This window comes from Ahaetulla prasina, chromosome 1, assembly GCF_028640845.1.
Source record: "Ahaetulla prasina isolate Xishuangbanna chromosome 1, ASM2864084v1, whole genome shotgun sequence".
NCBI classification, from domain to species: Eukaryota; Metazoa; Chordata; class Lepidosauria; order Squamata; family Colubridae; genus Ahaetulla; species Ahaetulla prasina.
Genome location: NC_080539.1, coordinates 303,411,356 through 303,425,977, shown reverse-complemented (window position 1 = coordinate 303,425,977; position 14,622 = coordinate 303,411,356). Strand labels below are relative to the sequence as shown.

The window sequence follows — 14,622 nt, the reverse complement described above, 5'->3', positions numbered from 1 at the left end:
AACTCCTGTAAATAGGATTGAGGCAAGTCATTTTCTCCTGTCATGACTTCTGCATCTATACAATATAGATAACAACGAAACCTTACAGAAGATTGTTCCCAAGTTACATGTGGTAAGTCAAGTGAAACACTTAGCTAAAACTGGGATAGAAATAAGCCATAATTAAGCCTGGGAAGCCACAACCTTAGTACAATATTGAAGCGTATCCAAGCTGTTTGTGAAATTCTCAATATAAATGCAATACCAACCTATGAGTGAATTGGGCTCTGACACATATATTTAATGAAGTATTCAAATAAATAGTATCCCTGAGGGAAAAAAATTACTTCAATTAAATAATTCGGAATCGTTCTCTCCTTCATCCACAGGCTGAGTCATTAGTGAAAAGTTACAGACTGGTTAAAGTGACACGATTATTGTCATAAACTTACTTCTTTACCACTTCTGCATACTGTATACGCTGAACTCACTAAAGATTAGACTTGTTCACTAAGCAGCCCAGCAAGACTAAGGGCCTCTGGTGGCTCAACAGACTAATGCAGTCTGTTATTAACACAGCTGCTTGCAATTACTGCAGGTTCTAGTACCACCAGGCCCAAGGTTGACTCAGCCTTCCATCCTTTATAAAGTAGGTAAAATGAGGACCCAGGTTGTTGGGGGCAATTAAGTTGACTTTGTATATAAATATACAAATAGGATGAAGACTATTGCTAACATAGTGTAAGCCGCCCTGAGTCTTCGGAGAAGGGCGGGATATAAATGCAAATTAAAAAAAAAAGAGGATCGATATAGTTCAGTTTTCATCCAAAATTAAGACTCCGTAATCACAATTAGAGAAAGAGAAAGAGGCAGAGATCAATTTATCTTTAATATACAGTAAACCAACATACTATCCTGCAAGTGAAGTTCTGCTTGTGGGGAACGTGAAGTACTCTGTTCAGGAACGTTCATGCAGTCTTCTCTAAGCTTTGGAGACACAGCTTCCTGCTTGATTTGTATGGATGAATCGGGGACTGTGATGGGGGCAATGTCACCAGCAGTCTGGAATGTAGGTTCAGCCTTTTCTTGAGCAGGGGCTGCAAAAAGAGGAGGGATCTGTGCAGAGATAGGTGGAACAGCATCCAGAAGAGGACCAAGAAGACCTGCATTAGCAGTAGGGTCCTGTGTCAAATGGAGCTTGCCAAGGCTTTTTTCACTTGAGCTGCTGTGATGTGACTGTTGCAATTGCAATTGTTCTGAAGGCTCGTAAGTTTCTAAGAAAGGAGCAACATATTTCACATTAAAATATGGTTTTTTAAAAAATAAAGAATATTATGTGGCACAAGTTCTGTCTTGTCGTTTTCCAAACTTTCCAAGCTCACTAGCACTGATGGGGTTACCTAGTTTGGGTAATGAAACATTTGTAAGAAAAGAAAGAATGAAGCTCAGAGAGCACCAAGGATCCTGAGCTACAAATATTCTCCTTTATTGGTTTCCAAGCTCTGCATATACTTGACTTGTCCAGGAAGCACATTCCCCTCCTGCTTCCTTTCATCTTCTAATTCACATAAAAGTGAGAGTTCTGTGAGATCAAGAGAGTCCATTTTTTCTATATAGCTTTCTTCTTTTAAACATCTACAGAATTTAAAGTATCCATTTGCCTAAAATCGTAAACAAAATATGGAACTCCCCCCCCCATATGGTGCCCATCAATGCCAATTATATTTAAAGATACGCCCCTTGGTGTCATTTCTTGTTCAATATTTTGCCCATTTTTTTAATTAACAAGAAATAAATGAGATGCTGAAAATCACGTGGAACGCTGCCAAAGAGCTAATTTCCAGACACAGGGCAAGGCCAAACTTGGCACAGAGTCATAAACAGAATTTTCAAATCTTAAATCAGCCAAGTAAACTAACTGCTTCCTGCAAAAGCTTGCGTCCCATTCGCTTCTCTTTTATGTCTTATGGGATGGGCCAATCATCTCCAAGACTTACTCCCAAGTTGACCCTGTTCCCCTAATTATTCCTGACTCTTGGCAGCTCTGCACATGCGCGCACTGGAAACAGGCTCATGCTGTTCTTCTGCCTTGCTGATGTCAGACTCAGGAGACTCCGGAGGCAGCAAAGAACTACCAGCTGGCCTTGACCCCCTCTCTGCCTTTGACTCAAAGCCATCGTCCGAGCCTTCCCCAGACTCCAAGATTGGCCCATGTTCCTCCCCAACCTCCTCACTGTACGAATCTGCTGTCAGCTCTGCTGGCTGCTGGGAGGCCACAACAATCAGGGCTAAAATTTAGCATTTATTTGCAAAGATGTTTCTGGGTGCTGGATAGAAAAGATTGATTGCAAATACTCCTTAATAAAATAACTCAGAGTCCACAATGACTATCAGTGCAAGAGCATACAGGAGAAGAGCAATTGAGGTTCACATAATTTTCAGCAAATGTTTATCTGTTTAAAACATTAATAGACTTTGTTACCAATCTGAAAGTGCAACTAGCTTACTAATAGGGATGAAATCTTTCTAAACTACCGTGTTTTCCCCAAAATATGACCTACCCCTAAAGTTCTAACAACAACAACAACAAAGTTATATCAACAAATCGAGAGAACAACAAAATGGCCAAAAGATTTAAAAAGTAAATCTACATAACAACGCCAAAGAAAGAAGACTTAACAGTGTGTGCAATCTACAGCATATATCCTTAATTTCACATCTTAGCAAAATAATGCTCAGGATTGGCCCATATAGATTAGAGAAGATGCCAGAAGCTGGATTTAGAAATCTGAGTAATTGAGAAAACCTAAGAATTCTCCAAATAAGTAAATATGAACTTTGCTGACTATAGAAAAGACTTTTGATTGCGGTGACCCTATAAAGCTGTCAAATGTACTTAGGAAACTGGGAATGGGAGAACACCTCACTGTTTCCTGTCGTAAATGCCAGAAGAGAAGCCAAGATCCAGATGGAACACAGCTCCAAGTCAGACAAGTTACCTTGTAACCCCTGCAGGATCTGAATCCTCTGGGCCCTCAGAGATCCCATTTCTACTGATATCTAGAAAATAAAAGAGATTTAAATAAGGACCAGCAAATAACATCCTTCTGAAATAGGGGAAACCAAAGCAAATAGATGCCAACTTATGAAATACCTGCTGTTTCAATACAAGTAATCGTTGGACTTCGATATAAGCTGCTTGCAGAGCTGATCGCGCCTGCAGGAGGCTTTCATCTACGCACGGTAAAGATTTGCTTAATTCTTCCTCTCTCAGGGAAATAACCAACAACTGATCCACCTGAGAACGCTCTGAAAAAGAAAATGTTGTAAAACATAATGGAGGCACATGTCGTTTGGGAAATCCAGAAGCTGGATTTAGAAATCTGAGTAATTGAGAAAACCTAAGAATTCTCCAAATAAGTAACTATGAACTTCGCTGACTATAGAAAAGACTTTTGATTGCGGTGACCCTATAAAGCTGTCAAATGTACAACAATTAGAAAACAATTGTGTATGGCAGTTGTCCGAGCGCCATCTAAACCAGGGGTCTCCAACCTTGGTCCCTTTAAGACTTGTGGACTTCAACTCCCAGAGTTCCTCAGCCAGCTGATGGGCTCTGGGAGTTGAAGTCCTCAAGTCTGAAAGGGACCAAGGTTGGAGACCCTTGATCCAAACCTTATCTAGTCCTCAACATACGACAAAAATTGAGCCCAAAATTTATTTTACTAAGAGAGAAATTTGTTAAGTGAGTTTTGCCCCCGTTTTCTCGCCACATTTGTTAAGTGAGTCAATGGAGTTTCTTAAATTAGTCACACAGTTAATTGAATACGGTTTTCCCCATTGACTTTGCTTGTCAGAAGGTCGCAAAGGGGGATCATGTGACCCTGCGACACTGCAACCATCATAAATGTGAGTCAGTTGCCAAGCATCCGAATGTAAATCACATGACCATGGGGATGCTGCAATGGTCGGGTGAAAAATGGTCATAGGTTACTTTTTTTCAGTGCCATTGTAACTTCAAATAGTCCCTAAACCAGCTGTTGTAAATTGAGGACTACCTGTATGTTGTATTAGTTTAATGAAATCATGAAGGATCATGAAGACAATTAAACTTCTGTCTCCACAGGGAATACAGTTATTATTATACACGAAACTCCTAAAATATAAATTTAAGGCAATAATGAGATGTTAAACTGACTGCAATCACCCACCTTTTTTTCCTTTGAGCTTCCTTCGTTTAGTCTTTCTTTCTAAACTTGGGATTTCAGGACAGGAACCCTCCTAGAAATTAAAAGATTAACATTTCTAGTTAGCTAAGCCATGGTACTTTAAGGATTTGCACATCATGTTCAGAACTAACAGCAATTCTTTTCAATGAGAATTATTTCAAGTGAAATAATTAAACCACTGAACTTTCATTAAATTATTGAGGCATACTTTTGTTTTTATTGTGACCTCAGTTTGATCCACAGGCAATCCACATTTAATGAAATAGATGTAGCCAAGACTCTGCATTGATTTTCTATTACTGATACCCTCCCTAGCAAGAACTTGAGACAAACATTAGTTTGAAAGTGATAAAAGCCAGTACAATATTTTTATGACCTAAGCACCCATATAGCAAAAGGATAACACAGCTGCTTGCAATTACTGCAAGTTCAAGTCCCACCAGGCCCAAGGTTGACTCAGCCTTGACTCCATCCTTTATAAGGTAGGTAAAATGAGGACCCAGATTGTTGGGGGCAATTAAGTTGACTTTGTATATAATATACAAATGGATGAAGACTATTGCTTAACACATTGTAAGCCGCCCTGAGTCTTCGGAGAAGGGCGGGATATAAATTCAAATTAAAAAAAAAAGGATAAATATCCAGTATACCCCAGCTTTTACAAGCTGGATTTCAACTCCTACAGTCTCTCATTCAGCGTGGTAATTGAACTGTGCTTACTGGGGAATTAGGGAAGGTACAACTGAATACTTTTATGCTATTGGGAAAGGCTGCTTTAAATCAGGGGTCCCCAGCCTTGGTCCCTTTAAGACTTGTGGACTTCAACTCCCAGAGTACCTCAGCCAGCAAAGCTGGCTGAGGAACTCTGGGAGTTGAAGTCCACAAGTCTTAAAGGGACCAAGGTTGGAGTCCCCTGCTTTAGATTAAAGTAACTGTCATGATTAGGAGTCTCTTTAAATAAATCTGCTGAGGTGGGATTCTACATTAAATGATTATTTTAGCAAAGTACTATTATGCTTATGGATGTTTTTCATATGCTGGCTCATGAATTCAATGGCTGCAAATAAAATGAAATCACTTCTAGTAGCATACAGAGAACTTACTCCTGTTGCTCTTCTTTTCTTTCCCATTCCCTGGCTATCATTCTGCTCATTGCTTGATGTATAGCTGCTATCGGTAGCTGCATCCAGAGCGCTGAGGTCTGCAAAGCCGGAAATCAGGATGGAATGTTCTTCTGCACTCTCCAATGTTCCTTTCTTTTCGGATGGATGAATGCTACAGTCAGGGCTTCTCTGGACTTCGCGTGCACTAAAGATTGCGACATTTGGGCTAGACTGGAGGCTGAGTTTTCTTTCACTTGAAATTAAATCAGTTCTGTCGCTCTTGAATGGGGAGGAAGGAAGAGAAGATGACTCCTGTTTCACGGTAACCACAGTATCTTCTAACATCTGAATTCTGCTTGTTATCTCCTCAGAGCTAGCAGCTGAACCAGTTTTTTTCAGCTTGTCTTCTTTACTTGTGCCTTGATTATTAAAGAAGCTGTAAATGGAGGCTGTCTTATCAACAGCCACGCTGCTTTCCGAGAGGCTACGTTTCCTAACCGTTCCTGGGGAACCTATAGATATCCCTTCCCACTGGAATCCTTCAAGACTGGTAAGGTCAACGTCTTCATCCAACTCAAGGCCTTCTTGTTCATTCTGGATGAGAGGAACCATCTCAATGCCAAACCTTAAAACACAACCATGAAACTTCTGAGTGAAACTTAAAAAAAAAAAAAAAGACAACCACTTCTCTCAGCTAAGTTATTTGTCTGGTATCAAAAGCTAAGGAGAGCTACGCGTGGGAAATTCCTGGATATAAGGCTAGACTGTGGAATTAGAAAGTCATTTTAGAAGAAGTCAAGGGCAATCTACTCCCTACTGCTGTTCAGAAAACTACATGGATGTGTTTATGAAGTTATATAAGGAATATAGCTGGATTTGAAGGAATCTTTAAATCTAAATTTTATCTATAAATACTTTAGCAACATTACCGGATTTCTCTAACTATAGAGCTCAATTATTTTATCTTTTAAAAACCATTAGCTGGACTTACCATAAAACCAAGTTAATATTTGTAGCCAGTTAGATGAGCAAAATATTGGCCAGATTCACACATATCATCAGAAGCCATAACGTGGAATATGTCTATGAAGATTCTCAACCATCCAGGTCATGGTTGTCCCAAAGGTGCTTTTCAAAAGGAAACTGAATTTTCTTGGTTTTTTTCCTTGAAAACATTTCACTTCTCTTCTAAGAAGCTTTTCAGTTCGGGCTGAATGGTGGGGAATGGAAAGGTTTATATTCTATTTATATTACATTATATATATGAGGACCACTGGTTTGCGAAGAAGGGTCAAAGAGACCATCAATATTAAACTGAACAGCCCTCACTTAACAGAGGGGGAGGGATATGACATCACCTATCCCGTCTACAACACAGTCCCTTCGGCAGTCCCACACCCATTTACACTGATTCAGGTTACCCTAAGGGTACAGATAAACCCCCAAGTGGCCTCAATGACTCTCAAGGAGATAATGGCCAGATGACTGCTAAGGAATATAAATCCTTCCATTCTCCATAATTCAGCTAGAATTGAAGAAGCTTTTGTATGAAAAGTGGAATGTGTTCAAGGAAAAAAACCAAGAAAGTCCAGTTGCCTTTGGGAAAAAAACAAACCTTTGGGATAACCTATATTAGTACAATTTCAATTTGCTCAAAAGCTTTGTAAGGTTCATTGAAGGTTGTCCTCCAAAAAGTGGGTGGTACTAGAGGGCCCATTTTGAGAGGGTTTTTTTTAAAGGGGAAAAGCAAACAACTGTTTTTAGGGTTATATATGAACCAATGTTACTGACGATTCTCCAGTTAGAGTTTCTCTTCATTAGATTTAATTTCATGAAAGAAACTTGCATATAAGTTAGTCTAAACCCTATCTTGTATTTGTATATTGATGAGCTAACAGGTTTTCAATATGTGTAAAATAGCAGCTTAACCCTTGCTGAAATAGATGGGAGGGCAGAGATTAAAAAATGTTAATCAATTTTACATAATGACAATACAATATGAGGAAAAGTATATACAGTTTTGAAATCTTAAATTCTAAAAACCTATTTAAAAACAGTCAATCTTGTTCAATAGGTTGACTATGGGCAGCTCTTGCTGCTGATTTAAATGCGAGGATATCTTCTGCAATAAGAATAGTGATCTTAATGTTCAGTTAATTGGTGAATCAAACTAAAGGGAAGGCAGAATAACTTGTAATTGTGGAAAATATCAAGTATAACTATATACTATTAAAATAAACATATTTCTTATTCCCAGGCTCGTAATCCAGTTAGATAATAATGTTTCTTTAAATATCCCCTAGATTTTAGGAAATGAATCCTAAAGTTATTTTTACAATTTTGTAGTCAATTCAATGTTAATTGCATGTACTATATTGGGGTAGTCACTATTACAACTTTATAACTTTTCTGTGATATTTAGTAAATATAATTTATTAGTTATGTTAATTTCATAATATTGTTAGTAATTCTACAAGAAATTAATAAATACATTTATTCAATGAATCTTTAGTTTGCCTGGAGTTTTGTACTGAAAGACATACACACACACACAATATTCAGACATGCTATAAAGTAACGTCCTTGGTAAGATTACAAACCTTGGTAAACCTTTGCCTTGTTCTTGTTTTTTCTTTGACACCTGCTGAATAACCTGTTCCCAGTTTACATTTCTACGAGACGCACTGATAATCTGCCTCAAGGTAGGTTTCAGTCCAGACTCCTTTTCTGTCTCATTCTTTCGGTGACCACTCACATTTCGAATGCGCCTTGCATTATTGAGATTTGGCTCAGGCAAATGAGCGCTGATTTTATTTTTTAAGCTAGTGCGCCATGTCAGGTCTCTTTGGAGAGAAGCTGGGAATCCAAGTTTACTCAATTCAGGAAGAAGCGGGCCTGTAATACCTTTCAGCAGCTCATGATTTGAATTATCTCCACCATCTTCTTTTTCGAGAGCATCATTTGATTTTATAACATCTTCAGCCCCATCTTCTTCCAGAGTTTTCAGTTCAATATCTAACTCACAGGGATAGTTTGACAAAGAGTCTGGGGTCTCCTTTTGGAGTTCAATGTGTTTTTTATTAGCACCACTCAATTCATCTAAATAGTTATCACTTTTAGCTGCAATGTGATCAAGTTCAGCAATGCCATAAGATGAATAAGAATTTGAGGAAATATTTATGCTTCCTGGTTTATTATCATGGTTCTTGTTCTCTACTCTTTCGGTCTGGACTTCATGTATCTTCAAATCATGTGAAGAGTCTTCAGTTTTCTGTTCTTCTTTCCCATCACTCTGAGCATCTCCACTGGAGCTTGACTGGTGCTTCTGAAAAGAATAACTATGCTGGAGTTCATCTTTGGCCTTTTCTAATCCTTTGTTTAAACTTTCATTGCTGCTAAATAGAGGTGTGTTCCTTTTTAAACTGATATAGTTACATGCATTATTGTTCAGCTTGGATTTATTTGAGGAATTGCTAGCCTCTATACTCAGTTGACTTTGGACTTCCCCAGAAGATGAGGAGACATGGGCATGTTTTAAGAGATTCTTTGAATTTCTTCTTTTAGAAGAGGATTTAATATCTGGAATAGCTAGAAGTGGGGACTTCAAGGAGGGCATCTTTCTATTTTTGCTTTCAGCTTTACTTGACTTGTTCTCACTTGTGCAGACCACTGGCACTTTGCATGGTGCAACTTTAGGGGATGCCTTAGTGTTAGTTGAAGATACTGAATAACTCTCTTCCCGTTTTCTCACTTTAGAGTTGCCGGTTTTAGGATCTGCTGTTTCTGAAGACAGCTGAGACAATGCTTTCTCTGATGTTTTAGCTACATTCTCGTCAGACAGCGGCTGCTGCTCTACAGTTTTCTGGGAAGGATAAGGAGCCCATCGGTTAGTCTTATCTCGAGAAGGACTACTGCATTTTCTACTGACTTTGGGATTCTTACTCTCTGAGTGCTTAGAAACACTAAAATTTAGCAATTGATCTGAAGGTAGCTGGTCACTTGTGAAATCTAATAAGCAATCAGGAGTGCCATTTTTATTATCAACACTGGTATAATTTTCCACACATTCCTGCCATTGCCATGTATAATTTTCACTGCTGTATTTATCCTCTACACTATTTATTTTTAACCAGGAAGTATCCATGTTGTCTAACTGAGAACTACTGTTGACAGCTCTATTTCTTCCACTGTTCCATCCATTTCCATTTTGTTGAGCAGATTTCCGGTGCCCCCCTACATTTTTGGATTGCCAGCTGGTAAATTCATTATTTGTTTCAGAACTCCAGTTTGAATTTCTTCCTCTATCATGATGATGCCAACCTGATATTGCACCTCTATCATTCTGATGCCAAATACCTCCAGTGCTTCCATAGTTATAATATCGACTTGGAGGTCCTCTGGAACCATTTTGATGCCACCCAAGTCGTCCTCTTTGGCTGCTGGGATGTCTGTTTGAGTTAGTAGAATTCCTTGAAGAGTGGATGAATTTTCCTTGCTTTGAATTTAAGAAACTATCCTTTTCCCAGTTCCAGTCCCTCTGTGATGGTCCATGATGCCTCCTTGATGTTGTTTCATAATGATCTCGGTCTTGATAAGAGAGTCTGTCATTTTGTCGCCTTCGCAATCTCCTGTCATCACCTTCTGCTTCACTGTTTATGTGACAAAATTCACTTGTCCTACGAAGACATAAACATTTACATTTAATGATCAAAGACACAAATATTTATATCTAATGATTTAATAATCAAAATAACAAAAATTTGTTAAAACTGGCTTAAATCCAATTCTATGTTTTTAATCCAATTCTACATGTTTGTTAGTTTCTTTAATCAATATTGTCAAATAATAGCTTCTTCTAAGGAAGTAAAGATCAAAGTTCAAATGAAAGTCAACTTGAAATTACCTTTCACTTTCAAGTGGGACAAACATTTAAAGCAACACTCTATATATACATCACCCTTTACTACTATTATTATTTTTATTCCAGCATATCAAATAATATACTATGGAAATTATTTCCTTAGTGACAAACTCAGAAAAAGAGATATTGTGAATCTTTAAGGGAGATCGTTCCTCTATTTCCCACTTCTAACACACTGGTTAACTAAAAATGATTTTGGAAGTACACAATAACTATTTAAAGAACTACACAAAAGTACTTAGATCTGAAATAACTCAAAATGAAGCCAATACAGTTCTAACCAAGAACAGTATTATACAGTCATATTTTTCCCTAGCTTCCAGCTGCTGCAATGGGTATTAAATAGATCCGAGTTGTCACAGGACAGGAGTTCCTCCAGAAAGGTTATCATATAACTATGACTATGTAATACTGTTCTTGGTTAGAATGGCCACCCTTGCCTCACAGGAGTGGCCCGCTTTATTACCGAGGGCCGGCCTCAATGACGGGTCTTGGGACCCACAGAGGTGGCATGAGTCGAGGAAGAGCCTTTGGGGTTTTTTAGATAGGGAATTTTTAAGGGGTGGGAGGGCAAGGGCGGGTGCTGGGGGTAACCCGTCAGGGGGGGCAGTTCCTGCGTGTGCTCGCGGCGTTCATTTAACAGGTTCGAAGGTTACGGGGGAAGATTGCGTTCCTTCTGGTGAGGGTGGTCCTATTTGTACGGTAAGTGGGGCAGATATGGCGGAAGCGAGGGATCGCATCGTGTCCCGGGGGCGCACGCTCAATATTTGAAGGCGATCGCGCGTCCCGATCCCTCAGACTTCTCCCGTTCCCCGGATGGTCAAGACCCTCAGAGCCTGGGCCTCCGGCTGATGTTGTGCAACGCACAGTCCATGGTCAACAAGGCCCCCCTAATATATGATCTTATCCAGGGGGGTTCCACGGACCTTATGGGCGTTACGGAAACCTGGTTGGGCACAGAAGGGGGCGTGCCCCTTGTTGAAATGTGCCCACTGGGTTTCCGGGCATTCCATCAGCCGAGGGCCCAGGGTAGGGGTGGGGGGGTGGCGGTTATGATTAAGGAGAGTCTAGAGCCGAGGGAGACCACTGTACCTCAGGTGGCCGGTTGTGAATCCCTCTTTGTGAGGTGGGGCCATAGGTGTCAGATGGGCTTGTTTGTCACGTACCTGGCTCCTTGCTGCGTGACAGCTGCCCTGCCCGAGCTCCTGGAGGTGCTTGCTGGAGTGGCAGTTGAGACCCCCAGACTTATTGTCATGGGGGACTTCAACTTGCCATCGACCGGCATGTCGTTGACAGCAGCTTGGGAGTTCATGGCTTCCATGACGGCCTTGGACCCGACCCAAGTAGTTGATGGCCCTACTCACATTGGGGGAGGCATGCTGGATTTGATTTTTATTTCTGGTCAGTGGTTGAAGGATCTGGACTTGAGGGATTTAGTCACTGAACCTTTGTCATGGTCAGATCACTCTCTCCTTCGCCTGGACTTTCTGACCGCCACTCAACACCGCAGGGAGACGGAACCAATACGTTGGTTCCGTCCCAGGCGCCTGATGGACCCGGAGAGGTTCCAGACAGAGCTTGGGCCGTTCCCTGAGGGTCTAGCCCATGGCACGGCTGAGGAACTAGTCGCAGCCTGGGAACAGGCCGCGGCTGGGGCTTTAGACCGTGTCGTGCCTTTGCGGCCTCTGACCCGGTGCAGATCTCAAACAGCTCCTTGGTTCTCCGAGGAGCTGAGGGAGATGAAACGCCGGAGAAGGCGCCTAGAGAGTTCTTGGAGGTCCAGTCGTTCAGAGGCTGATCGGACACTAGTTAGGTCCTATAGTAGGACCTACCTAGTGGCTCTGAGGGAAGCGAGACGTTGCTACGTCTTCTCTCTCATAGGGTCGGCAGATAACCGCCCGGCCGCCCTGTTTCGGGTGACCTGCTCTCTCCTTCAACAGGGAGAGCGGGATGACCCATTGCAGGGACGTGCCGAGGAGTTTAGTGGTTATCGATAGGATAAAATCGTTCAGCTTCGGGACGGTCTGGATCAAAATTGGGTGGATCCAGGTGAGGTCGGAGGGCTGTCTTGTTGAGACTGTTTGGGATGAGTTTGACCCTGTGGCTCCCGAGGATATGGACAGGTTGCTGGGGAGGTTGAACGCCACCACATGTTTACTGGACCCGTGCCCCTCCTGGTTGGTACTGGCCACGCAGGAGGTGACACGAGGCTGGCTCCAGGGGATTACGAATGCTTCCTTGTTGGAGGGGATCTTTCCGGCCGCCTTAAAAGAGGTGGTGGTGAGACCTCTCCTCAAGAAGCCTTCCCTGGACCCAGCTGTATTAGGTAATTATCGTCCGGTCTCCAACCTTCGCTTTGCGGCAAAGGTTGTAGAGAGTGTGGTGGCATGTCAATTACCTCGGTACCTGGATGAAACTATCTATCTAGACCCGTTCCAGTCCGGCTTCCGGCCCGGTTACAGCACTGAGATGGCTTTGGTCACGTTGGTTGATGATCTCTGGAGGGCCAGGGACAGGGGTTATTCCTCTGCCTTGGTCCTATTAGACCTCTCAGCGGCTTTTGATACCATCGACCATGGTATCTTGCTGCACCGGTTGGAGGGATTGGGAGTGGGAGGCACCGTTTATCGGTGGTTCTCCTCCTATCTCTCTGATCGGTCGCAGATGGTGTTGACGGGAGGGCAGAGGTCGACCCCGAGGCGCCTCACTTGTGGGGTGCCACAGGGGTCGATTCTCTCACCCCTCCTGTTCAACATCTATATGAAGCCGCTGGGTGAGATCATCAGTGGTTTCGGTGTGAGGTATCAACTATACGCTGATGATACTCAGCTGTACTTTTCCACACCAGGCCACCCCAACGAAGCTATCGAAGTGCTGTCCCGGTGTCTGGAAGCCGTACGGGTCTGGATGGGGAGACACAGACTCAAGCTCAATCCCTCCAAGACAGAGTGGCTGTGGATGCCGGCACCCCGGTACAGTCAGCTGCAGCCGCGGGTGACTGTTGGGGGCGAGTCATTGGCCCCAATGGAGAGGGTGCGCAACTTGGGCGTTCTCCTGGATGGACGGCTGTCTTTTGAAGACCACTTGACGGCCGTCTTCAGGAGAGCTTTTTACCAGGTTCGCCTGGTCCGCCAGTTGCGCCCCTTTCTAGACCGGGATGCCCTATGCACGGTCACTCATGCCCTTGTGACATCTCGTCTGGATTACTGCAATGCTCTCTACATGGGGCTCCCTTGAAGAGCACCGGAGGCTCAGTTGGTCAGAATGCAGCTGCGCGGGTGATAGAGGGAGCCCTCGTGGCTCCCATGTGACACCTCTCCTGCACAGACTGCACTGGCTACCTGTGGCCTTTCGGGAGCGCTTCAAGGTTTTGGTAATTATCTTTAAAGCGCTCCATGGCATTGGGCGGGATACTTACGGGACCGCCTGCTGCACCGGTTGGAGGGGATCTTTCCGGCCGCCTTAAAAGAGGTGGTGGTGAGACCTCTCCTCAAGAAGCCTTCCCTGGACCCAGCTGTATTAGGTAATTATCGTCCGGTCTCCAACCTTCGCTTTGCGGCAAAGGTTGTAGAGAGTGTGGTGGCATGTCAATTACCTCGGTACCTGGATGAAACTATCTATCTAGACCCGTTCCAGTCCGGCTTCCGGCCCGGTTACAGCACTGAGATGGCTTTGGTCACGTTGGTTGATGATCTCTGGAGGGCCAGGGACAGGGGTTATTCCTCTGCCTTGGTCCTATTAGATCTCTCAGCGGCCTTTGATACCATCGACCATGGTATCTTGCTGCACCGGTTGGAGGGATCTTTCCGACCGCCTTAAAAGAGGCGGTGGTGAGGCCTCTCCTCAAGAGGCCTTCCCTGGACCCAGCTGTATAAGGTAATTATCGTCCGGTCTCCAACCTTCGCTTCGCGGGGAAGGTTGGAGAGAGTGGGGTGGCATGTCAATTACCTCGGTACCTGGATGAAACTATCTATCTAGACCCGTTCCAGTCCGGCTTCCGGCCCGGTTACAGCACTGAGATGGCTTTGGTCACGTTGGTTGATGATCTCTGGAGGGCCAGGAACAGGGGTTATTCCTCTGCCTGGTCCTATTAGATGTCTCAGCGGCTTTTGATACCATCAACCATGGTATCCTGCTGCACCGGTTGGAGGGATTGGGAGTGGGAGGCACCGTTTATCGGTGGTTCTCCTCCTATCTCTCTGATCGGTCGCAGACGGTGTTGACAGGGGGGCAGAGGTCGGCCCCGAGGCGCCTCACTTGTGGGTTGCTGCAGGGGTCGATTCTCTCACCCCTCCTGTTCAACATCTATATGAAGCCGCTGGGTGAGATCATTAGTGGTTTCGGGTGAGTTACCATCTGTACGCTGACGATACGCAGCTGTACTTCTCCA

At 43.2% G+C, this 14,622-nt stretch overlaps 1 protein-coding gene across 3 annotated transcripts in view; it reads right to left on the bottom strand.

Moving 5' to 3' along the window:
• ZNF106 (zinc finger protein 106) overlaps positions 1-14,622 on the bottom strand; it is a 48,021-nt gene that overhangs the window by 16,191 nt on the left and 17,208 nt on the right. For all 3 annotated transcript variants that reach the window (XM_058162002.1, XM_058162004.1, XM_058162003.1), the window contains 6 exons: positions 7,912-9,987; positions 5,312-5,936; positions 4,191-4,260; positions 3,134-3,288; positions 2,979-3,039; positions 891-1,253 (listed from right to left, as the gene is read on the bottom strand). In XM_058162002.1, the coding sequence (XP_058017985.1) occupies positions 891-1,253; positions 2,979-3,039; positions 3,134-3,288; positions 4,191-4,260; positions 5,312-5,936; positions 7,912-9,987 (3,350 nt within the window). The remainder of the gene's footprint in view (positions 1-890; positions 1,254-2,978; positions 3,040-3,133; positions 3,289-4,190; positions 4,261-5,311; positions 5,937-7,911; positions 9,988-14,622) is intronic.